The sequence below is a fragment of the Caretta caretta genome, chromosome 10, assembly GCF_965140235.1.
Source record: "Caretta caretta isolate rCarCar2 chromosome 10, rCarCar1.hap1, whole genome shotgun sequence".
NCBI lineage: Eukaryota > Metazoa > Chordata > Testudines > Cheloniidae > Caretta > Caretta caretta.
Window position 1 is genome coordinate 30,115,093 of NC_134215.1, and position 25,819 is coordinate 30,140,911.

The 25,819-nt window shown below is 48.6% G+C and overlaps 1 protein-coding gene across 2 annotated transcripts; it reads left to right on the forward strand.

Moving 5' to 3' along the window:
- The first annotated feature begins 5,431 nt into the window (after positions 1–5,431).
- On the forward strand, positions 5,432–25,646 carry NAGPA (N-acetylglucosamine-1-phosphodiester alpha-N-acetylglucosaminidase). Of its 2 annotated transcripts, XM_048866067.2 has the most exons (11): positions 5,432–5,597; positions 9,287–9,772; positions 11,977–12,116; positions 13,380–13,488; positions 16,608–16,736; positions 18,284–18,492; positions 19,388–19,435; positions 20,877–21,005; positions 21,942–22,073; positions 22,318–22,381; positions 23,973–25,646. In XM_048866067.2, exons 1-11 carry the CDS (start codon positions 5,446–5,448, stop codon positions 24,205–24,207), a joined length of 1,833 nt encoding a protein of 610 aa, XP_048722024.2. In that variant the 5' UTR covers positions 5,432–5,445; the 3' UTR covers positions 24,208–25,646. The 2 variants fall into 2 exon arrangements, with proteins under 2 accessions (XP_048722024.2, XP_048722025.2); XM_048866068.2 differs by lacking the exon at positions 20,877–21,005.
- Positions 25,647–25,819: the final 173 nt, after the last annotated feature.

Consider the following 25,819-nt stretch of genomic DNA (forward strand, 5'->3'; position numbering starts at 1 on the left):
CATTGCTATATGCCCCCCCTTGCTTTATACAGTCACTATGAACAGGAGAGTCTGTCTACAGCTGGCTGCTGGATCCTGGGCATGTGGCTTTCTAAATTCGCCCTTCCACTCTCTTCTGATGTCTGCTCTGTCATTTTGTCGGCTAGATGGTATTAGCCATTTCATGTGCGACGTGCGCCCTCTTTTGGAGCTGTCCTGCACTGGTACTGCCCTGAACAAAGCTGTTCTGCATGCAGCCATTGTGTTCATTGGCATCAGACCCTGCTTCTTCACTGTGGTTTCCTACATCTGCATCATCCAAGCCATCCTCCAAATCTACTCCACTGAGGGCAGACACAAGGCCTTCTCCACCTGTACCTCCCACCTTACCATCCTTGTTATGTATTACAGCATGGCTCTGTTTAATTATAACCAGTCCCGCTTGGGCTACTCGCTGGGTATAGACATCCTGGTCTCTGCTCTATATTGCATTTTAATGGCCATGCTAAACCCAGGGCTGGCTCTAGGATTTTTGCTGCCCCAAGCAAAAAAAATTTGTGGCCCCGGCCCGGCCCCAACTCCGCCCCTTCCCCAAATCCCCGGCCCCGCCTTCTCCTCCCATTGCTTCCTGCGGCTCCCCCCCTCACGACCCCCCGCCCTAGCTCACCTGCGCTCCGCCTGCTCCCCTGAACACGCCACCGCTCCGCTTCTCACCGCTCCCTCTCAGGCTTGCCACGCGAAACAGCTGTTTGGCGCGCGGCAAGCCTGGGAGAGAGGGGGGAGAAGCAGAGCGGTGGCGGCGGGCTCAGGGGAGCAGGTGGAGGCGGAGTGGAGGTGAGCTGGGGCAGCAGGGGGCACATTTCTAGCCAGGGGCAGCATGGCTGCCGCCAGAATGCCACCCCTAGAAATGTGCCGCCCAAGCACCTGCTGTTTTGCTGGTGCCTAGAGCCAGCCCTGGCTAAACCCCATCACGTACAGCGGATGGAATCAGGAGGTGAAAGGCAGCTCTGGGGAAAACAGTCAATGGAAAACATGCCTCTCAACGAACATGAGACATTGGCAGGGAGTGAGTCTGAGAGCAGCAAAATGGCTGTACATTGGCAGAGCCCATGGGAAGCACTACCTGGGATCCAGAACTCTTCCACACTATTCCTTGCTCTGCCCAATGGCTTACTGTACCACGCTGAAAAAAAAAAAATCACAGAGCATTTCTGACTAACAGGCCACAAACTGCTCTGAGTGTCTGTTTCTTCAGCTGTGAAACAGGGATAATGAAATATCCCCATGTTTGGAGATCCTTGGAGGTAAGGTGCTATGTAAGCGCAAAATAGTATTGTTATTCCTCTTGATCCTCCCTCGAGCTGCCTTGGATCTCAGCTTTTGGGCCCAGAACTTAATCACTCTGGGATTTATGTACTGTACCAGATATAAATGAAGCCAGTGAATTATAATCGCTAAACAACTGACGTAATTGCCAGAAAGAGGATAAAATTTAAATCTAACAGAGTGGTGCTTTGGTGCATAAGTGACTTTGCCACATATGTACTGATGTTAGACATGAAGCAGATATGAGGCTGTTCACAGGAAATGTATGAGCAAGATTTGCGGCTGATTCATGACTGCTGATGTGTGTGTTTGCAGTTATAACTTTCTGTAGATTTTATCATTTAATGGCCTGCTCCTGCTCCATTGAAGTAAATGGCCAAACTCTCTTTGCCCTGAACAAGTGCAGACTCTATCTATAGATATCAAGGTTCTTGCACACTGTCCTCGGCCCACACCCACCAAGACTCCTAACTTCCATTTGTAAATCAGGGCAATTCATCAAGGAAGACTTCAAGATTTTTCTTATTCAAATAAGAAAAAAAGAACATTAAAAATGCATACAGTTAAAGACAAACTATGTATTGCTGAGGAAACTGGACTTGTAGGTTAAGGCACAGGTCTGGGAGATCAGTAGAAGCTAGAAACTCAGCACCTTTAAGGATCTGGCCCCAAGTGCCTTATTTATGTTAATGTATTTATCCTCACATCAATACTGTGAGCTAGGGAAGCATCATCTTTATTTTACAGATGGGAAAACTGAGGCACAGAGAGAGTAAATACCTTCACTATGGCGACACACAATCCAAGCTAAGTAGAAAAGGGATTGACTTTAAATATTATCTATCTTTGACTATGTATGGGATAGCAACTGAAGGTTAAGCAAGTGATTATTGGGGTGATGTTTAATTTGGAGAGGTACATTAGTTTAAAACAAAAAAAAACAAAAAAAAAAACACCAAGCCTGTGTTACCCCCTGGAATCAATTCCATTTTGTTTAGGAAAAAATAAAAATCAAACAGAGCTGGATCAAAAAGGGAACTCTCCACATTTGATGTGGGGATACTCTCTGGCGTAAACTTTTAGAGTAGTGGTATTCAATGTTCTGCATAGTAACATCCTATTAGAGATCATCTCATGAACAGTGCCCCGCCCTGTCATCTGAGTGCAGACCATGTCCCCACCCACTCAAGGACTCATTTGCTATTGCACAGTGCCCCCCTAGCAAATACAGCAACTGCTAACATGCAGCTTTCACTGGGATCTCTAGCATAAGCTGTAGGAGAAAGTGAGCAGAAGAGCCAGGATGCCTGTAAAGAAGCACCGGGAACCAAAGAGGTGGAGCCAGCATCATGTGACTTCACAGCTGTCAGTGGCCCACCAGTAAGTGGTCCATATAATCACTGGTCCACACCTCAGCTTGAAAAGTGCCTTTTTAGAGTAGTTACAGGATGAGCAAATATCCAACCCCATACTGTACAGATCACAAGACAGTTCCTGAAATCTAAGCATGATAAAACTTCTACACAAAAAGGACTCCTCTGATGTACAGCTAGCTCTTTCCTGGCTTAGAGTTCCACCATGCAACTCCTGTCAAAATGGCTGGGGCTGAAAGAATCTCATAATCTCCTGGGAAGGAGGGAGGAGAAGCCGAGCGGCGGCGCGGTTGGGGGGAGGCGGCGGTGGTGGAGCGGAGGCGAGCTGGGGCAGGGAGCAGTTCCTCTACCCCCCCCGTTACTTCCTGCGCTCCCCCACCCCAGCTCACCTCCACTCCGCCTGCTCCCCTGAATGCGCTGCCTCTCCCTCGCCTGAGGGAGGAGGGAGAAGTGGAGCGGCAGCGTGTTCAGGGGAGCAGGCGGAGCAGAGGTGAGCTAGGGTGAGCGGGGGGGAGCCACAGGAAGCAATGCGGTGGGGGGGAAATGCGCACACCCTGGGGAGGAGGCGGAGCCGGGGATTTGGGGAAGGGGTTGGAAAGGGGTGGAGTTGGGGTGGAGCTGGGGGAGGGGGGGCATGAAAAAAAACGGCCGGGGGGGGGATTTTTTTGCTTGGGGCAGCAACAATCCTCGAGCCGGCCCTGCTTGAGTCACATTTTTCAAGCTTATCTCCACAGCCAGGAGGGCTCCACCCTTTTCTCATTTAGAATGGAAGCCCAGATTCTCCCATAATCACCTGACTACAGGAGCGAGATGTGACACTTCCTGGTGGTACCCAGGTTTGTGAGGCACCTCAGTAGCACCTGCCCTTAGCATGAAGAAGCCTTGTCTGTGCCTGCCAGGGCTCAGCTCCCCAATGCCACTGGCCACAGGCAACACAAGCACTCCCCTCTAGACCAGCGGTTCTCAAACTGTGGGTCAGGATCCCAAAGTGGGTCACCACCAACTTTGAATGGGGTCACCAGGGCTGGCTTATACTTGCTGGGACCTGGGGATGAAGCCTGAGCCCCACTACCCAGGGCCGACACCAAAGAATGAGACTTCAGGGCAGTGGGACTTGATTGGGCTCAGGCTTTGATTCCCCCATCCTGGGGTCATGAAGTAATTTGTTGTCAGAAGGGGCTCACAGTGTAATGAAGTCTGAGAACCCTTGCTCTAGACCTGTAAAGGCTCTGCTGTCTCTCTACAGGTAAGCAACAGGCACACTAATCCCTGGGCCCTCTGACCATCTCCCTGGAGCGTCCAGGCCCTGGTTCACTGGATACTCACAATATTCACAGGTTCACTGCTTCCAGAGGAACAGTACACCCTAGCTTGCCAGTTCCTCCTCAGATCACTGCTTCACTTACCTCACAGCACTTAGATATGTTTATAGTAAAATCAAGTATTAGTTTATTTAACGATGCTCAGAGATTCAAGTAGTCGTAAGTAGAAGTATTGGAAACAAATGCTTACATAACACTTTCTATAGCCTAGAGTTAATTAACCAGGTTCTCTTGTGTCTCAAAGTCCTTGCAAGGTTTTACACCCAGGCTTGGCTGTGACCCTCCTTTCATGTGGCAAACATACTATCCATACTCGTAGGATAGGATAGGATAGACATACTATCCATTTGTCTTCTAGCCGATGGACCCCATGTGTTTCCTTGCACCTCACGATATACAACTATCCTTTGTCTTTATTCATAAGCAGGACACCCATCCTGCTGCTTGTTGGTTTCTGTAGATTTCACAATCTGTTCTTTTGTCTATGGCTCAGTATGCAAACAGGCAGAAAATGCACAAAACACAAATTACCAGACAGGGAGATGGATGTCTGTTATGTCCTGCCTGAAAGGAACAGCTCTGAGGTTGTCACCTCCTGGTGACGTGACTTAACTCCAAGATCTTAAGAATATAATTTTTTGTAAAGCTACATAACTCCTTCAATATTATCTGTACATGAATATCCCAATGGTTATGACGAACAGTGGGCTACTAGCTCTTGGTAGAGACTTCTCATGCCACCTTTTGGAGAACTATTATGCAGATAGCTGACCCAGGGATGGGGGATCCTGTAAAACCTTATGTGCCCCATGTCCCCTGCCCATTTGGCACCAAGGAGTTCCAGGGGCTTTAGGGCGGGGGAAAAAACAAACCAACCTTCCAAATATCAGGAGTGCAGCTAAATTTGTGAGAGCCCGCAAAGCTCCTGTTGGGTGTGGAACCAATGTGGGGGTCCCGACATAGGGGCAGGTTTGGAGAGGCGAGGGTCACAACAGAGGGAGTAAGTTTGGGGTGGGATCACAAGAGACCAGATTCTGAGGCGGCTGGGCAGGGTGTCAATTGAAGGGGCTCAGGTTTTGGGGGTAGGTTTCTGTGGAGTACTATGGGTTTCATGGGGTTCTTTGGGGGGGGGTTATAGAAACTATTCTAGGCTAGTCTCCTGGGGGCAGCTGGGAGGGGGCATTATGAGGGGTTTAATGGGGGCAGGGTTTGGGGTATGAAGAAGCCTCTCGCTGTCACACGTTGCCCCCTATGGTCAATTTGCGGCTGAGCAAAGCCCCCCGCCCGGCCGCCAGGCTCCTGCCTGGCCTCAGCGGGCGCTGGCGGCCGCGATAGGGCCGGGCTGACACTAGGTGGCGCACAACCCTCAGCTAGTTCCTCTCTCTCTCTCTCTCTCTCGTCACGTGACATGACCCATTCTCATGTGATCTTCCGACCCGCTCAAAATGGCGGGCTCCACGCTGGCGACGGGGTGCGCGGCCCGGAGTTGGGGGAGCCGGCGGCGGTGGTGGCCGCGGCCGCGGCCTGTGGCTGTTCTCGCCGCCTCCTTGGCGCTGCTCAGCTGGCTCCGCACAGCGCACGGCGGCAGCGACGGGGGGTGAGTCTCTGGCCTCCCGGCTGGGCAGCTGGTCCGACCAGCCCAGGTGTCGAGGCTGGGGAGGGAGCACACCCGGCCCGCTGGTAACCCCGGTCCAGTGTCCCCATCCCCGCCAACCAGGGACCCCGGCCAGTTCCCCTCGCCACCCCTTTTCCCTCCCCCACTAATAAACTCAGCCCAGTTCCCCCTTCCCCCCAAACCATCTACCCCTCCCCCTGTAGTGCTCTCATGGGGGGCATCTTAACAGCATTTTCTGTTCATGACACGTGCTGTCCCTGCATTTCCCCCCCCCCCCCCGTGTCTAGTTTGTTCCCCTAAATCAGTGGTTCTCAAACTTTTGTACTGGTGACCCCTTTCACAGAGCAAGCCTCTGAGTGCGACTCCCCCCCTTATAAATTAAAAACACTTCTTTTATATATTTAACACAATTATAAATGCTGGATGCAAAGCAGGGTTTGGGTGGGAGGCTGACAGCTCACAACCAGCATTCCCTCTAATTTTTGACAGGCCGAGTGCGCAAAAAATTTCTTCTGTGCAAATTTTTGTGCGCACAGTGTTTCACTGTGTGCTTGGGCTTTAGGATCTGTGTGTGCGCGCACAGCTTTGAGGGAACAGTGCTCACGACCCTCCCATGTAATAATCTCACGACCCTCTGAGGTGTCCTGACCCCCAGTTTGAGAATCCCTGCCCTAAATGGTGCGGCGGGGGGTGTCTCGGCCGACCTGCACCTTTCACAGGGTCTAGGGAACAAACTTTGCGGTACTTACTACTTGTGGGAAGTCCTGTCTCCGATGCGACATGCACTTAGAGGGAAAATGAACTTTTAGCAGATCTCCCCATGTCCAAACTGCTCTAAACTGGTTTAACCTGACCTTAGTGTGTAGGAGCAAAAACATAACACATCCCCTGCTTGTGGAGCCACAGCATAAACAAAGCAAGCAAGAGAGACAGAAAAGCCATTGAAAAGAAAGATTCCTGGAAATGAGACTATGACTATTATGGTCTAGAAGCTAAGTACTGTACTTTGTTGTTTGTCTACACTAGGAAAGAGAGAACATGCCAGGAAAGAAACATTTGAGTGTTTTAGCTTTTATAGTCATGCCAATAGTTGATTACTACCTAGCCTCCTTTCAGAAAGTATTTCCACTCAATTATGCCCCATATACATTGGTGACAAACCTGGACTAGGGCAACAATCGAACACCTATGACAGCTAGCACAACTATTCTATAAGCATAGACCAGGGTTTTGGGAGTCTGAAGAAACAGTGAGCTTTGTATGTCTCAATGTATAATTCCTTTATATTATGTTTTTTCTAGGGGCGTGTTTACACTTAAAACCCTGCATCAGTGCAGCTGCAATCCCATCAGTGTAGTTACTCTACCTCCCCAAGAGGCAGTAGCTATGTTGGTGGGAAAAGGTCTCCCGGTGTCATAAGTGCTATCTACACGGGCTTAGGGCGGTATAACCAAGTTATATGAGATGTGGATTTTACACACCCCTGATTATGCTAATAAAGGTCTATAATGTAAACAAGACCTAACTGTCTTGGGTATTCAAGACAGGATTTCCTTGTATCAGTTACCTAATATGTCAGAGTTAATTTCCTCTGTGCAACTCTCCTGGTAATGTCTTTTTTAATATAGTTAGTGACTGATATTCATATGTGGTAACCTCAGAAAAATATAAGGTGTGTTTGTGGCAGATATTATTCCTTTTGTCTCATGCTAAAGGCAACACAAAGTAACAACCTATTTACTAACGAGTAAAGAATTTGGAATCCAGTTTTAGTGGTGTCCATCTATCAAAGCATGTGGAACATAAGAGACTGTTTTTAAAAAAAAAAAGTTACATCACAGCCCCCTTCTGAGTTCAGCAAATCCTTTTATCCTGGGCATCTCCCACATCACCTGTTCCGCCCCGCCCCGCCCCGCCCCGCCCCACTCATCTTGTCAACAGTGCTTTATCTAAGCCAGGATGGGAAAACTTTTTGGCCCAAGGACCAATTTGGGGTTGCGAAACTGTATGGAGGGCCTGGTAGGGAAGGCTGTGCCCCCGCCCCCTATCTACCCCCTCCCACTTCCCGCACCCTGACTGCCTCCCTAGGAATCCCCGATCCATCTGACCCCGCCCCCCTGCTCCTTGTCACCTGATCACCCCCTCCTGGGACCCCCTGCCCCTAACCGCCCCCAACGGACCCCATCCCCTATCCAACCCCCCCATCCCCTGACTGCCCCACCCCCTATCCACAGCCCTGCCTCCCGACAGGCCCCCCGGGACTCCCACGCCTATCCAACTGCCCCATCTCCTGACCGCCCCCTGAACTTCCGCCCCATCCAACAGCTCCTTGGGTCCTCCTGCCCCTCATCCAACCCGCCCCCCCCCTCCTTCCGCCAGCTCTCTGATCCCTTACCATGCTGCTCAGAGCAGCAGGACTGGCTTATTGGAAAGCCTGGGAGATGAGCGGGTGCAAGCCGTGCTGCCCTTGTGGCGGCTTGGCTGCGGGGAAGGGGAGACAGCGGGGGCTGGGGGCTAGCCTCCCCGGCTGAGAGTTCAGGGGCTGGGCAGGACGGTCCCGCGGGCCGCATGTGGCCCGTGGGCTGTAGTTTGCCCAGCTCTGATTTAAGCTCTTTAGGAAAACTCTCATTGTTGCACGAACAGCTGCAATAGAAGCCCTAGTATATACAGGGTGCAGGTATGTTTGCCACTGTGACATCTAGGCCTGCTCTGATCATTTAAATGAAGCATAGTTTAAAAATACCTGTCCCCTGCCTATGCCAGCACTCCCACTGCTGGTACTGCAATAGTGACAGCAAAATGGTGCTGGTTTCCTTAGTAGATAAGAGCTTAGGGACTTGAGACATGGGTTCCGTTCACTGCTCTGCCATGTACTTTCTGTGTGACCTTGGGCAAGACACTTAATCTGCTCTATACTTCAGAAGTTTTACTATCATAACTATGTTGGTTTAAAAGAGAGGAAAAAAATCACACTCCTAATCAGCACAGTTATGCCAGCAAAGCCCTAGTGTAGATGTAGTTATGCCAGTACAAGATGCTTTATAGCAGTATAGCTTAGTTCACTTAGCCGAATTGGAATAAGCTGTACCAATATACCACCATAGTTGCATGGATTGGAGGTGGGGAGAGGACAGGGTCACCACTTTAACTATGCCAGCAAAGTTAAAAGTGGCAAAAGTTTTAAGTGTAGACAAGACCTTAGTGTCTCTGGGTATGTCTACATAGGCTGCAGGAGTGAGTGTCCCAGCTCAGGCCAATAGACCTGGGTTTGCATTGGTGCTGTAAGAATAGCTGTGTAGACAGCGCTTTGAAGTTGTGACTCAGGCTGGAGCTCGGGCTTGAAGCCCACTCCCTCCTTAGGCTTCAGAGTCTGAATTGGAAGTTCAAGCTGCTGGCTACACGCTTGTTTTTAGAGCGCCAGTGAGAGCCCTGCAAGCCCAAGTCTGTCAACCCGGGCTGGGAGGCTTGCTGCCACGGCCTGTGCCTCGGTTCCATCTGTAAGATGAGGGTAGGAGCACTCCCCTTGCAGGGATATCGTGAGGCTAAATCCATTGAAAAGACTGTGAGGTGCTCAGAGGGTCCTGTAAGTAGCTTAGACAGACAGGCGGAAAACAGACCAGCTGGTTGAATGAGAACTAGATTTCACAATGTCACCCATCGCTTCATTTCAGGAGTTCATTAAATGACGACTTGTTATTGCCATATCCTCCTTCCTACCATGGTCCTCGTCACCATCACAGGTACGTCAGAGATTGTCAAGCTGTTATGCATGGCAACGTAACACATGAAACTTGGCCCAGCAACACTAGCATCGAACTCCCCATGACTACGACAAGAGGATTCGTGTCTTACTTCCCGCCAGAGGGCGTGATGCAAAGGGAAGTCTATGGCCACTTTACTTTTGTGAGCAACCCCCTGAGAACCTTCTCTGTGTTAGAGCCTGGCAGCTTGGGAGGTTGCAATTCAAGCCTTCGGTCCACTGTGATAGAAACTGCAAGACGTGGCAAGTGCCTGGTGGCCCAAAATGGTGGCTACTTTGACATGGTCACCGGAGAATGCCTTGGGAACGTTGTGAGCGATGGAAGGCTGGTGAGAAATGCCAGGGGTGTGCAGAATGCGCAGTTTGGCATCAGGAAGGACGGCACCATGGTGTTTGGGTAAGGATCTGGGCGCTTTTCTGTGCCATTTTCTTGTCTCAAAAGGCTCAGTATAAACATTAAGGCAGAAAGTGCCCCCCTTAGGAACTGGCTTCTGGACCTTCCCCTACTATAACATTGGGGATTTTTAATCCCGTACATTATAGAATGGCCCTCTTGGCCTGATCTCAGACATTACGTCTCCTTATTGAAAGGAAGCACTGGCAGTGTGATCTATCAGAGCAGCTTGGTAGAAAGACCCTGATATTTTTCCAGGGCTGAATGTAGCCTATCAAGATCAATACTAGGGCTTCATGTAGTCACCCAGCAGCTTCATTTTTTTTTTTTAATTACTGTTTTACATTGTTGGATGGACAAAAGGGATATTAAAGCTTTGCAGAAATAGTTCTGTTTCCCTGGAATACCGTGCAGATAAAGGATCATATTTACAGACTGTTCCAAACAACCGTCATTTTTGTGTGTGCAATTTCTGTATTATGCATTGCATAGGCAACTGATTAGGCATACACCAAGAGAACCATTTTCTCCTCTGTCTGTAATGTACACAGTAGTCTGTAATGTACACCTGTGTACACAGAAGTTGTATGACTATCACTTTTACATACAATTAATTGTAGGGAAAACAGAGCCCATCTATTAAAAAAAGTGATGCGTGCCTAGGCACTATGAAGGCTTTCCCAATCTTGCACTGGTTCATTTAACCTTGATACCCTGTGGTCTATTGAAGAGTGAGATTTATCTTTTTAATTCAGGGCTTTGTAGTTCAGTTGGACATTTTTCCAAAAGATCTGCTCTAGAAATCATTTTGGAAAGGTTCTCTGGCCTGCAATCTACAATAGGTCAGGCTAGACAATCACAATGGATCCTTCTGGCCTTGGAATCTGAATTTATGAATCACTAGTCTTGGAGCCAGTCACTCATAATTTCTACACATGGCTCTGCTCCAGACTCCCCTTTCTGACCTTGGGCAACTCCCTTAGGTGCTGAATTTGCAGTGGCGCTGAATACCCCCAGTTTGTTGATTTCCTCTATGCTTGTGAGTGCTTGGTACCTCAGGAAATGAGGCCCTTAGCTTGCCACTGCCTCAGTTTCTCACCAATCAAAAGGGGATAATGCTCACCTCCCAGGAGAGTGGTGAGAATCAGTGTTCGTAAATATCAGATATTAAACTTACAAATTAGACTTTCCCTCTTCATAAATATGTTGAAAGTTGCAGATTTTCAAGTACATGGTGCATTATATCCAGCACAGATAGTAAAAGGTAGTAAAATAGTCTTCCAAAATACACTTAAGAAGCTTTCTGTATTTCCTGGACCAAATGGGATGCATTTGACATGAATTGTGAAGGGTTTTCTCACAATGCCATGAGAGCCATTCAAATGCTAAATACGCTCACCACTAATCACGCTTGTATTCGTGATGCTTTGTTTTTTCAATGAATGTTTGTGTGAATAAGAACTCATGTGGATGGTCACGCCTACTAGCTGGCCTGGAGGTTCTAGTCATGAATGCCTTTTTCAGCATTTGCTCTGCTTCCAAGAATGCTGGTTTGGGTTTTTTTTTTTTTTTTTTATGAAGGCTCCTTCCCATAATGCAATGCAGGGTCTGTCCACACAGCCTCAGGAGTCCTGGGACTGAGTCAATGCCTTGCAAAACCCATCTGACCCAGGCCAGTGTGGATTCTCAACTCATTTTCACTGCCAGATTAAACTGAGCCCACTTAGGCTCTTTTAAACCTGTTAAGATGGAGCTGCTGTTGTAGAAGGTTTAACACATTGCTAGTGGAGACAGAGCCCAAGGCTCTGCCTGTGCTTGAAAATTGACGTGTTTCTGGCTGCGGGGATGGTTCTGTCTAGAGTAAGGTGTTTTGCCGTAATCTCCCTACCACTGCTCCTCTGGTTCAGCTCTCCTGGTGGTACCAATGCAGGAGTTTTAGTATACAAAAGGGGCTGATGGTCACTTGGGTATTACCCGGGGTGTTGTATAGATTTGCTGCCTGCCAGGTTCAGTCCATTGCTTCTGAAACAGTGCAGAACATGGCTTGATATACGCATATGGTCACATTTTTCCAGAACTGGTTGAGCTGCCTGTTGTCAGGAATAAATGGATTTCCTAATGTAGACGAGGCAATAGTCTGGTATCACTAAAGGTTTTGGGGCACTTTGATGATCCACCTCTGATCACTCCTCTGGTCTCTCCCCCAGTTACCTGTCGGAGGAAGATGTTTTGGATCAAGTGAACCCATTTGTGCAGCTGGTGAGCGGCGTAGTCTGGCTGCTGAGAGATGGAGAGGTGTATGTCGATCAGAGTAAGACAGCGGAGTGTGACAAGACTCAAGCCACAGGTAAAGATCCTAAGCTACTGCCTCCAATCTGCTGACGAACTGCCTTGTGAGGAGGTTGTAATTGGGCATCTTGGTTTCATAGCTATAGGTTTTGTCTGCACTGGTACGTGCCACCCCCATTGTCAGCCATGGCTGCATCTGCAAACAGTTGTGCATCTGCAAGTGTAGACAGAGCTAAACTGTTTCCCATACTGCTTGGGGAGGATCAGATGATGGGTATAGCATGTGCCACATTGTAACGGAACCAGAAGCATTAACATGTCTCCCTGTTGCTACTGCCTGCACAGCTGGTGATAGCGGTGGGATACCTGCCGCCATTTTAGACACCAAGTCACCTAACCCTGCTCAGAGTAGGTCTAGACAGTGTAATGGTTAAAGTGCCCGTGGTTGTTGGTGCCGGGCTGCACTAGCATTGCCACCAGTGCTGTTGGTGGGGGAGCTGAAAATAAGCCTTGCTTGGATAAGGAGAGAGAGAGCGTCTTATTTTGTCTGGGTTGTGAAGCAAAGCACCCCGGTGCCCATGCCAATCTAGTAATATGGGGAGTGGGAGAGTTAACAGGTCACTCAATAAGCTGATGTTCAGACAGTATCTTGACACTGTCTTTTCCTATCCCCCACCTCAGTCGCTGCTGTAACAAGATACAACAGTTGGAGCTCTCCCCTGGAAGTTGGAGAGAGCGGGGAGCAGGCTCCTTCCCATAATGCAATGCAGGGTCTGTCCACACAGCCTCAGGAGTCCTGGGACTGATTCAATGCCTTGCAAAACCCATCTGACCCAGGCCAGCGTGGATTCTCAACTCATTTCCTAGACTGTGAACTCTGGAGGAGAGACTGTCTTCTAGATCCACATCCGTAGGGCCCTGATCCTGATTAGAGGCTTTGGGTGCTAGAAATAATAACATCCCGTTAGTCCTTGGCCTGAAGGTACTAGCAAGGGACCCTATTTTAGTGTGAATGCTTATCCATGGAGAACTAGATTGAAGCCAGAAACTCATTTCACAAGAGCAGTCACCATCAACCTGGGCTGCAGCTGAACCCTGACCTAGACGTGAAGGGCTCCATATTCGATTCCCAATCTCCCCGAACGAGCCAGTCTCTTGTAACAAGAGCGGTTATGGAAATTCTTATCCCTAGTTCCTATGCGAGGTTAGATGGGGAAGGCTGGAGTTAAGTTAGCAACTAGTGCTCAGTCTTTTCCAGATGGAGGTATCTGTAAAGTCAGCTCTTTCACCTGCCTGTGAATTGTCCTTTTTCCCCATGCAGGGACCTTTGACAAGTTCATCAATGTGATATCTGCCAGGACGGCAGTGGGACATGACAGGCTCGGGCGACTGATTTTGGTTCATGTGGATGGACAGACTGATGTGAGGGGGTAAGGCTGAGGATTCGTTCTTTAGTAAACTCACGGGGCAGGCAAAGTATCAAAGGGACTGATCCGGCATCACTGCCAGTACTGAGAACAACATCTGCTCCCATGTTCAGTAAAGCCAGGTGTAAGTTTAAGGCACCGTTTAAAAGTTTGCAGTGATAAAGAGGCAGAGCCAGGCACTCTGAGTTAATGAGAGAACAACCCTGCAGGGCTCCATTACTGCTAGCCATGCCCTGTTGAACCAGTTGGGCTCTTGATACCCCACTCTCCCTTCTAAATCCATGACTGCAGACAGAAGAACTGATGCTGGATCTTTCTGCTAAAATGATCTCAAGTGAAATTACGTGTTGGCACTGATGTTGCCATCACTAGGCTTCAGAGTGGAGATTTCATTGTGATGTATAAGGATAATTTTCTCCTCTCAGCAGTGTTGAGCCAGATACTGCTGTTGTTGACATTCATGATAGTTTTGCTGTTCATTTCAATGGGAACAGGTTGGACCTATTGTTTTCACTTGTCTGCAGAGCTATCCAGACAGTGCTGCATTTGCATGATTCCCCCACATGTCAGTTAAAAGGGTTAGAAGTGTAACTTTTTAAAATGGAAGCTTACTCTGTCCTGGAAGCCAGATGTATGATGTGTGTCCTAGTCTATAACTTCCTTCTCCCTCCTGCACTCCTGAAAAAAACCCAAGAGAATTTAAAGGTATTGGAGCCGATCAACCACGGTGTAACTCTCTGGCTTAAAGAGAACTACACCGGGCTAACTTAGGCCCATCCTGTATATTTTGGAACAATAAACGGATGCTGAAAACTTGAAATGGAGTCAGTTTAAGACTAAAGGGCTTAATCTGAAAAAGATTTGGGGGTCGTGGTGGATAATCAGCTGAACATGAGCTCCCAATGTGACTCTACGGCCAAAAGAGCTAATGGAATCCTGTGACGTATAAACAGGGGATTCTTGAGTAGGAATAGAGAGGTTATTTTACCTCTGTATTTGGCACTTGTGCAACTGCTGCTGGAATACTGCGCCCAGTTCTGGTGTCCACAGTTCAAGAAGGATGTCGACAAATTGGAGAGGGTTCAGAGAAGAGCCACGAGAATGATTAAAGGATTAGAAAACATGCCTTATACTGACAGACACAAAGAGAAGGTTAAGGGATGACTTGATCACAGTCTCTTAAGTATCTACATAGGGAACAAATATTTAATAATGGGCTCTTCAGTCTAGGCGCAGAAAGGTAGAACACGATCCAATGGATGGAAGTTGAAGCTAGACAAATTGAGACTGGAAATAAAGGCATAATTTTTTAACTGAGAGAGTAATGAACCATTGGAACACTTTACCAGGTTGTGGTGGATTCTCCATCACTGACTATTTTTAAATCAAGATTGGATGTTATTCTAAGGGGAAGTTCTCTGGCCTGTGGTATACATGAGATCAGAGGTTCTCAAACTGGGGGACATGGAATGTATTCTGGGGGGGTGAGGGTAGACACTTACTGCAGACATTGTACCTACAGCAATGAATAACTAGCAAAGCTGATTCCTCCAGACATATCAGGTCCTCAGGTGGCGCCGTGCATTTTGATGGATTTCTGTTAAACTTGCCTAGCATTATACAAAGTCACGGCCATCCGATTGCTACAATGCAGTGTGCACATTTAATTGTAAGCATGGACCACAGTCGCAGTTTTGCTTTTGCTCATATTACCTTGGAGAGTTTGCTCATTCATGCAACAGGAAAAAACCCAAACAACTCAAGTGAGAAAACAGAAGCCAAAACTGATTCAAGGGAAGCACCGCCACCGCATATATACTTGTGTGGCGGGCACATATATGACTACGGACACAAACAAGTCGGCGTGATCAATAAGTTTGAGAACCACTAGATTAGATGATCACAGAGGTGCCTCCTGGCTTTGGACTCTGAATTTCAGGCCCTGCACCTGCTGCCAGCTTTCCCAGCTGGTTTTGAGAGTTTAAGGTCACCTTTTCCTATAGTGAACAGTGTCTTTTCCCTGTGACGGACCCATTGGGAAATGGCCAACTAGACCGGACGAAACAGTGAATTTGACTCTCCCCACAGTGTTGTCACATTCATGAAGTAGAACTGGAGGGGGAAACTTCTCTTTTGTTTTCTCAGCTCTTTCAGGGATAGTCCTCTTAGATTTACCACTAGGAGGGATAACATCTTTCTGACAGAGGCATGATTTATGTGGACTCTGTCCCTTTTCAGGTTCTTCTGATATGCAGCAAGGAAGCCGGTTCTTCTGTCTGAGTGCTCATCTGCATTAGTAGAGCTGCATCAAGTGAGAACTGCTAGCATCCCCCAATGTGTACAATTGACATGCACTGGGGGTCTGAGCTCAGTTTTGAACTCTTTCCATTGGTGTAGTCCTCCCAGGCTGAGGTTTTCCACTGTCATAGTTACCATAGTGCAAAAATCCAAGGGCAGCCATTTCACTCCTATGTTTCCAGGGCCATAGCTGTGAGCAGGCTTGGCAGGATTCAGTTTTTTTGGTAAATGTCAGTAAACATCAATTCCACCGTAGACACAAACTGACAAAAATGTGTCTGTTGACAATCAAAGTTTCCAGATAGGCAAAGTAGGAAAATGCTGCTTGAGAAGTTATGAGAGTTGGATTTAAGGATCTTTACTCTGTATATTTTGACATGTGACGTTGACAGTTTGTGTTTTAATAGTTATAAAGCTTTAACTTTTTGAAGCCTAACATCTGCTGTCATTAATCATTGTTGCCTGACCCTTCTCCCCCATAGTTTCCCACAACTGTGAAAATATAAATAGATTAAAAAAATGCTTAAAAATAAACGTAGATATTATCCATCCAAATTATATTAAAAAAAATCAAATTCTGCCAATCCTAAATATCAGTTATATCCACTGGCCACCAGCAGAAATGTTTGCTTCCTCTATAAGAAGACTATCCTAAATCTAAACAGATTTTAGACCCGATGAGAAGCTTCAGGAAATGGTGCTGAACAAACCCAGTTCAAGAATTCAGAGTCCCTCCAGATTGTCAGAGAGGCTGCTACTTTGCCCCGGAGATGGCTCTTGCATCCCCTGGTGCTAAACTGCAATAACTGGTTTTTGTTTTGCAGCCTCAATCTCTGGGAAATGGCCAACTTCCTAAAGCAGCAGGGTGTCGTGAATGCTATCAATCTGGATGGTGGAGGGTCAGCCACTCTGGTTTTAAATGGAACCCTTGCGAGTTACCCATCGGATCACTGGTAGGCGCTGGATGGTGAAAACCATGGGGACACCTCAGCTTCCCAGTTCATTGCCTGAGGAGCTCTCCTCTACATAGACAAGATCTCTGTGGGAACCACTCCAGAGTCACAGGGCTAAACTCAGGCCTGGCGAGAGTGGGTTGGACTCCCACTGACTTTCCTGTGAAATGCACCTGCTTCTTTCGGGAACAGATCTGGTCCTTCATTCTGGTCTGTGTGTATGGAAGGATGAGGGGACTGTATTGCTCTCTGACCTGCCTAGAACGTCACAGAAATAACTTGACGTCTTGGTGCAAAGTACCAGTCTAGACATCAGGCATGAATGAGATAGCTAGACTAGTAAGAGTTATGAATCCCAGCAGGTTCCACCCTCTTCCTCTCTTTCCGAGGCAGGAGGCCAGAGACAATATTTTGAGTAGCAGGCAAGAGACAATATTTTTCAGAGATCTTATCTGCTCTGCCCAGCTATAAAGGGTTCCATTAGTCCTTGGAAGAGTAGGTGGTGGGCCTAGACTAAAGTTCTCCATCCCCTTTTGCACAGTGTGCCAGCTGGCTACCTAGCAGCTGTCATCCACCCCAGAGGTGGCTGTATTTTGATGGTGGCTCTCTGTTTGGGAAATGCCTTGGGCTTTTTCAGGCAGAAGTGTGCTGTGTAAATAGAATTATTATTTTTTTAAATTATCATATTCGAGCTCTGTACTTCTCACCTTGTACCCAAGAGGGAATAATCAGCGTTTGAAGCATTAGGAGTTTGCACAGGAAAAGCGTGACAGTTTTCCTTTGAGTGAGTGACTAATGTAGGGATGGCCAACCTGAGCCTGAGAAGGAAGCCAGAATTTACCAATGTACATTGCCAAAGAGCCACAGTAATATGTCAGCAGGCCCCCATAAGCTCCCCCACCCTGCTCCCAGTGCCTCCTGCCCACCGATCAACACCTCCCCCTCCCTCCCCACACCTCCCGATCAGCTGTTTTGTGACATGCAGGAGGCTCTGGCAGGGGAGGGGGGAGCGAGGGCACTGCAGGCTCAGGGGAGGGGGCAGGGCGGGGTGGAGTGGGGGCAGGGCCTGTGGCAGAGCCAAGGGTTGAGCAGTGAGCACCCCCCGGCACATCGGAAAGTTGGCTCCTGTAGCTCCAGCCCCAGAGTCGGTGCCTGTACAAGGAGCCGCATATGGCTCTGGAACCACAGGTTGGCCACCCCTGGACTAATGGGATTTGGAGTGATTACCTAATTTTCCCAAGTGCTCTGGTATTACACAACCCTCGCCATCATCAGGCTGTTAGCCAAGCTATCAAATGGGGCTGTGACTGAAATGGGGATCAAATATGAAGTGTCTGGCAGCTGATCTACATGAGCCTTACTAACGTGCCAGCTGATCCAAGAACCAGTAGAGGCCTGGGCGTGTTTCCCTGTTGGAGGACTCAGCGATTCTGGCTTTCAGTTTTTGCCAGTATCTGCACAGCTCACCCCTCATGCCACAGGGCTGTAGGAGCAGGGAATCTTTCGCACCCCAGCCTTTGCTCATGGGAACTGCCTTTTGTCCTCAGCAAGTCCGACGCCATGTGGCGCTGCCCTCGGAGCGTCTCGACAGTCATGTGTATCCACGAGCCTGCTTGCGAGGCTCCAGATTGCAGCGGGCATGGGCACTGCGTGCTGGGAGAATGCCAATGCACTGGGGACTTCTGGAGAGGACCAGATTGCAGTGTCCTGGACTGTGGGCCTTCCAACTGCAGCCAGCATGGCATCTGCACTGAGTGTAAGCCACCCCTATTTACAGAGCAGGCCCATTGCAACGGAGGGGTGGGTGTGTTACTAATGTCACATGCTATATGTCATCATTACCAGCTGGGGGGCAGTGGGTGGGGAGGGAGGTGCAGCTATTGGGTTTATAGAGATTGGCCAGGTTATGGTTCATAGTTCACATCTGCCACCTAATCAGAGTAGGGGAACCCCTCCCGCCTAGCTCCACACAGTAACAAGGCTATGCTCCTAGCTGTCTGGAAGAGGTTCTGGACCACTGAAGAGAGAGCCTCTTGTGAACATTTCCCCTCCCAAGGCCCCTCCACATCCTTGTATCCCTGTAGGAACTGCAGAGCTTGTTACATGACAAAACAGCCAGGGCAGTCACCTCCTTGGACCACTCCTGCCTTGCTGAAATACCACACTGGAGCCTTTCTAGTTAAGAGTCACCATTGACTTTCATTCTAATGAGCCTGAGTGATTCCTCCCACAAGTTCCCAGCACAACCCATTGCCCCTTACTCTTAGGAATCCCCACAGAAAAAGTACCTTGTGACTGACTGCAGCCCTCTCAAGAACATGGCTTGCTCCAGCCCACCCCAGTCACTCATGCTCTGCATACAGAAAATACCTCCAGTATCTAGCACCTGTGTTCTGCTGAGAACTGAAGTCTTCTTCCTTAGGAGAGCTGCTCTTACTCCAGACTCTGTTGAGAGCCAAGCCTTTTATAGCAGCAGCTGCAAATGAGCGCAGCTGGTCCACTCCCTGACTCTCCCGGAGGGGAGTATGTGTTAACCCTTATCTTGATTTCCGGGTGCATGTTCTAAGTAGGGGCATTGGTGTCTCAAGCAATCTGTAGTCTCGCTGCCTGTCTCAGCTGCAATGCCTGATTTGTGTTTCCTTCTTGTGCAGCTGGATGCCTCTGTGATGCTGGCTGGATAGGCAGCAACTGCAGTGAAGGTAACTCCAATTTGTATCATAATCTTCTTCTTTATGACTATGGAGGGGACCGCGTGATCCGTCGTTATAGGGCGCTGTCTACCTGATGCCTGCAGCAGTGGGGAAATGTGATTCTATTGACCCTATCTAACATCCACACTGTTCTGTAAGAGCTTCGTAAGGGTGAGCTGCAAAAGAAAGACAACAAGCTGTGTTGTCCTTTTTCTGTTGTGCCTTTAGGATACATAATGGCCTGCAAGGGGTTTACTGCATTTTTCCCCCGTTAGACAAAGCCAGGATTTCCAAGCTGTGGTTCCCAGTCAGATAGGTCTGAGAACTGTAGATTGCGAGCTTCCTGCCTTTTTAACTGCAGGGTGTGGAGTGTGAATTCAGCCTCTAAACCAGGATAAGTTCTCCTCAAGTGTCGCAGTTAAATAAGTTTTAAGTAGTGTGAATAAATTACTTCCCTTCTGAGGTTTCACCTCCTTAATAACGGTGATGTCACCACCCTCCTGGCTCTCCAGCCCTCCAGAGAGTTTCCTGAGGTACAGCAATAGAGTAGCAATGGGGAAGGGAGCATGGGTGAAAGCTGACGGGTCTGGGATGGACACATGATCAAAGGTGCAGGAGGGTTTTTTGTTTTTAAAAGGCCTTTTATTAAACAGCCCAACACAGCATTATCACCCAGCTAGCAGCATCTCTGTGGCCTTGCCGTGAGCAACACATCCATCACGGGCTTTGGAGCTGCAGGTGCTCAAATCATCAATGGGAGCTGAGGAGATCTGTGACTTCATCAGGCACTAGTTAACTCTCCCCATGTAGCAAGTGCTTTCTAGAGCCCTTGGGAAGTCTTTGCCCCTGCCCAGGCCTGGGGATAGTCCCTGAGCTGCAGGGCTTCTCAGCTTTCCTGAAGGCCCCTCCCCTATCCATGAGGTTCTCAGATGTTATCCTCTGACAGAGCCAGCCCGTGGTGAGCAAAGGGGTTGAGGGGGCTTGTCCAGCACCAGCTGGGGATTCCTCACTGGGATCAGTTGCCCATTAAAGGGGAGGAGGGAAACAGCTACAGCAACATAGGAATCCTGTCCAACCTCTTTACCTGTTCTGGTGGGAGCTCCCTTTTCTGGACACTTAATCAAAGGCATAAAGAGCAGAGTTGTCCCCCCCCCTTACCCTTAATGGGAGCCCCCTGCAAACTGATCTCTTCCTTCTCCTGGCATGCCCTGCTCCCAGCTGAGGCAGGTTCGCTCCACGCTGTCACAGGGCACTTGCCTGGTTTTAATTCGCTTTGCTTAGCAGCTGATTGGCTTGTAGGAGGTGCTGTGGTGTCCTGTCCCTTTGTAATGAATACTCAGTGAATGGGGAGAGCGCTGGGGAAGGGGTGCTGGCATGTTGATACAGAGAATTCCATTTGCTCTTGGCGTGGCCAGTAAGAGAGCCCTGATGAGTTTGTGCTTGCCTGCAGTGTGTGCTAGTGGCTCCTATGGGGATGGCTGCACCCAGAAATGCCTCTGTCAGAATGGTGGAACGTGTGACTCTGTGCACGGATCCTGCACCTGCCCTGCTGGTTACCAAGGAGCCATCTGTCAGCAAGGTGACATCTCTTCCCAAGAGCGGTGTGTGTGTACAAAGGCTTTAAATGCCCTGTATGGAGCAACCCTGCGTTCAGACTAAGGAAGACATGAGCTCTGCCCCACAGGACTCAGTCAAGCAAGCCCAGGCATAGACTCTCCAGTTGGGTCATGGTAATGCAGACAAGTCAGGCTTACAGCTATGCTAGGTGGCTGCCTTTTATGTACAAAATGCTGTTTAAAAATGTGACACTTTCTTTTGTAACTGGAAGAGACTGGCTCTTTCCCTGTGTGCTTTCAAAACCAGCTGAACTCCCACCTAATTTACACCTGGCCTGCCAAATGGGCCAAGTTTCAGCCAGAAAGCTGTAAATCTGACAAAGCCAAAGGCAGCTGACCATGACCTCTTAATTCTGGGTGTCGCTCCACACTAAAACCTCTAGCATGTACCTAGTCTGAGTCGATGAGTGTTGAAAGTCTGGGTTTTGCACTCTCCCTTTAATGGCTGATTTGCCTGTAGCTCTTGTTTCTTAGTTTGCGTAACTGCACCTGCTCTTATTAAAACATCTAATGCTGGTGTGAATCTTACTTTCTGCCTCAAGATCCTGCTGCAGGGAGTTGCACAGATTAATTACACTGTGCTCTTTTAATTTTAGTTTTTGTCACCTTGTTCTCATAAAACGCTTGTTCTTCCAAACTAAATCGTAGCCTCTACATCATTCCCTAGGTGCTTAGATGCTATGGGGAGGGGGACTAGATAAGTGCCTGAGATAGACAGGTAGTGTGCGAAAATACACTGGGGAAATGAAGCTTCAAGTGTTTCTGAACAATTACTCTACATGCAGTGGCTGTAGTGGGACATGCATGGCTGAGGTAATATGCTTGTGCTGATGTGGAAATCCCCGCCTGCAGGGAATATAGCCTGCTTTCTTTGTAATCGATTGACCTTAATTCCTCAGAGTGCCCCGTAGGCTGGTATGGGCCAAACTGCCAGCAGCTCTGTGACTGCGAGCATGGCTGTCCTTGTGACCAGGAGACAGGCAGCTGTAATATCACCTACGAGGACAGCCTGCAGGACAAGTTATCCAGAGGTATGCCGCTTTGCTTGGTTCTCTTCGGCTACATGGTGCAGCAGCTTTACCATGTGACACTGATGTGACCATAGGGACCAAAGCTTGTCTCACTTGTCATTAGCTCCACGGAGCTATGATCCAAGCAGCTGCCACCTTGGCTAGCTAATGCTTTTCCCTGTGCTTCGGTTGGGCTCGTTCGGCGTGAGGCAGTTCCACCCCGCCTACACCTGTTTCCTTCACCAGTCGTCATCTTGTCTTCCAGCTGGGCACTGTCTGGCTTTCCACATGGTTCTGGCAGGGAGTGATGAGAAATCCCTTCTCACAGAGTAAGTGTGCGATGTTTGATTATATATGAACAAATGATAGAGCAGCACCTGCCTGCCGCCAGTTGGCCTTTTGTGGTGAGGTGGGGAGGATGGCCAGGGAGTGTGAAAATCTCCTGCTTCATTGAGTATAGTACACGTGATTGCTCTTGAAGCTCTGTGCTCAGCTCATCAGGCTTCTGGGTGAGCATAAAATTCTTAGGAGGGAGCTGCCCCTAGGCTGCAGAGTGTGTCTAAGCTGGCTTTGAAAGCCAGCCTCAAGTTGTGGGTCTACAAGCAAGAGCTAGGGCCCTGCTGTTGCTACTCTGACACAAGACTAGAGGGGAAGGTAAGGGCAACCAATGCCCAACAGCTGTCATGGGAGGGCCCCATGGGAGAGACTCAGTAGACAGTGTGTGCCCTATCCTCCCTCCTCTTACATCCTGTTCGGCCAACAGCCAGTCTGTAAATAATACTCAGGGAGGGCCCTGCGTTTGGGGAGGGAGATGAATCATGATTCATCCTCACTTTGGCTAAGCTCTTGGGGGTAGATTGTTAATTGCCTCTGTAATTGTAAGACAAGGGCTTTGTTCCCCACTGGCCTAGCTGCTGCAGGGTTCGCACCATAGGGGATGGTGGCGAAAGGTCTCTCACATATGCTGGTGCAATATTGCATTAAACTGAGTCCTCCAGCCCTACTAGCTCTGAACTGCAAATAACTCCTGTATGGAAGCAGAGCCCCATGCACACAGCATCCAAAGGAACCAAACCGGTGGATTAAACTCCCTTAGCCTAGTTTTTGCCCTGGGTTGCACTTGATTTCCAGCTTCTGGGCAAGTTAATTTTGATTGCAGGCCATCCAGATGCAGCACCATCGTATGGTGCTTGTATTACTGATGAGGAGAGACTACACCAGCTGCACTGCTAATGATGGGCCTCCACATTTAAAGCCGTTCACTTACTTTTACTAACCCTACATTGTGGCTCCCGTTAGTGAAATGAGAGAACCGCTTCAAGTACACTCTGTTCTGCTTTTGTTATGAATAAGGTTAAGATTTTGTCACAGATATTTTTAGTAAAAGCCACAGGCAATACACAATAAATCACACAAACATAGGGCTGGCTGCCCAAGCCCCACCCCTTTCGGGGCTGAAGTCACAGAGGTCACCTAAAATCACAGAATCCATGACCTCCCTGATCTCTGTGACCAACTCATAGCCTTAGTTATGAAACAAATGGAGCCTGCCTTTCTTTGCTGGAAACAGTGGGGTCCAGCAGCCATTCGTTCATCTTCCTTCTGTGCCCCAGTCATTTCACACAGAGGAACATGCTTTTCACTAATCCCAGCCTGTCTGTCTGCCACAGTCAGCTCTACTGGCAGAAGAGAGAGACCAAAGGTCAGCGTTAAAGGAAGAGGCCAAACACCATAGAAGCAGCCAGTCTGAGAGGCTAAAAGCACCCATTTAAGCCACTGTGAGAAGCAAGACCTTAGGCTGCAGCAGTGGTGCAGTCAGTCAGCCAGGAGCCACATACCTGAAATCTGCTGCATAGTTGCAGATGTACTGAAACGTGGTGCTGCGTTTCTGAGACTGGGTTATTCCTTCCTCTCTCACAGGAGAACCTGGATCTGCTTCACCTCAGTCTTGGGACTGTTGCTTTTGATCAGCATGGTAGGAAACGTGAGGCTCGCTCTTAGGAGCTGGGCAGCGGAGCGCTGTGGAAGTGATGACTACATGTACCGTCCGCTGAAGGAAATGAATGGAGAAGCCAGTCATACATGCCCTTTGGAGCAGTACCAGGCAGAAGACACACAAGATCAAAGCCAGCCAGAGACTGAAGCACTCATTTAACTGGACAGGTGAGGAAAGACTTGAGAGATTCTCCCCAGCTGTGGTACTGGCTCTCAGCACAGAGGACCAACCAAGGGCTGCTTCGTCCTGAAATGAGAAGCTAGTAACTGCCGCAGAACAGCAGCAAGAAGGGGCACAAGGTGGTATTCACAGAACATGTGACTAAGGGCTCAGGCCAGCAGCTGCCTCCCTTCTTGCACTCCTCAGTCAGAAATCTCTCAGTTCCCTTCATGGGCCTGGTGCTCAGGAGCGAGAGAGGGGACATGGGAATCCCTGTGCAATAGCAGCAACTGCTGCTCTACTATGGAGAACAGGGGCCTGTAATAACTGTGGAGGTTACAGGGGGTTGGTCAGTATTCACTGCATTAGTTTGTGGATGAGGAATTCCCTGCGCAGTAAATTGAGCTTGATTAATTAGTGACAATGAGAAGAAAACTTAAGAAAAGTCAGTGGAAGTGCAACATGCGCTAGCCCATGGCTTTTCTAGCTTTGGGCCAGTTCTCAGGCCAGAGCACATTCGATGGTTGAGCAGCATGGTTAGAACTCAGGCACGTCTGGCTTGTTTCACTCAACCTGTGTTTCGTGCAGTTGGGCTGGAAGGCTTTTCTTTCCCCGCCGCAGCGAGGGACGTATTAAGTTTATGATAGGGTCATCAACAAGGTTATGTGAAAAGCCTTTTGGGTCAGTCCCCAAAAGTCTCCCTCCTGAAGGGCATGTAACTCCCACTCTTCCCTGTCAAGGGTGCAGGTTGTTGCACTGTGGCTAGAGTGGACATGCTGCTCGGGGAATTAGAAGTGACCCTGCTCCCCCTTTTAGTAAAGGTGAGTTTAGCTGGGGACTCACTCTCTGGCCCTGGTCCTGTGCTGCCCCCAGGACACGAAGAATAACTCACCTAGACGGAAAAGCTTCAAGGCAACAGCGCACACAGGCTACATAGGGGTGGAACACAGGAGTTAAATCGTATGCTAATTGGGCCAGGGGCAGCATCTAACTCCTTTGTTCTCAACTATGTTCCAACATGGTAGGTGCTGTAGGCTTCACTCACTGCTGTAAAAATTGCATTTGCCCTCTGAGTGCAGAAACTTGCTTAACAGAGAGGACTGAGGTTCTGTAGATTTTGAAGTTGTCAAAGCCAGTAAACGTCTCAGGTGGAGGTTGGTGATTTTACTAGGCCAATGAGTCTTTGTAGACTAAAAGGGCTTTTCAGAAACATGTTCATTTGCTTCCTCTTCTTGAGGAAAGTAACTAGCTTCCAATGTGCCACTGGCTGCTGCAAGCATCTTGAATATGCACTTTGATCATTTTTACTGTGACTCTCCACCTAAGCAGAGTCCGTGGAGGTTTTATGCTATATTTGAAGAGTCAGATCGGTCTGTACATTTAAGAATTGATTTTGCTTTTGGTGATTTAACACTTGAATAAACTCAATTAGTAAGTGACTGTTTGAACTCTTAATAAACCAGTATTCTCTCTCACCCTGAGGGAAAATGGTCTGTAACAGACAGATTTTTCACTGGGGCTCCTTCCAATTTTACCCCCTGAGAATCTTTGTGGAACTGGAAGTGCTGCTGTGGGATCTTGTATCATCCTCTGGCACTACAGAAAAAAAATA

Bases quoted from the DNA above. Each gene is read 5' to 3' on its own strand.
- NAGPA (XM_048866067.2), top strand. From the start codon at position 5,446: ATGGCGGGCTCCACGCTGGCGACGGGGTGCGCGGCCCGGAGTTGGGGG. The intron at 22,074-22,317 runs GTATGCCGCTTT...CTTGTCTTCCAG, and splicing joins GCAGGACAAGTTATCCAGAG to CTGGGCACTGTCTGGCTTTC. The intron at 22,382-23,972 runs GTAAGTGTGCGA...CCTCTCTCACAG, and splicing joins GAGAAATCCCTTCTCACAGA to GAGAACCTGGATCTGCTTCA.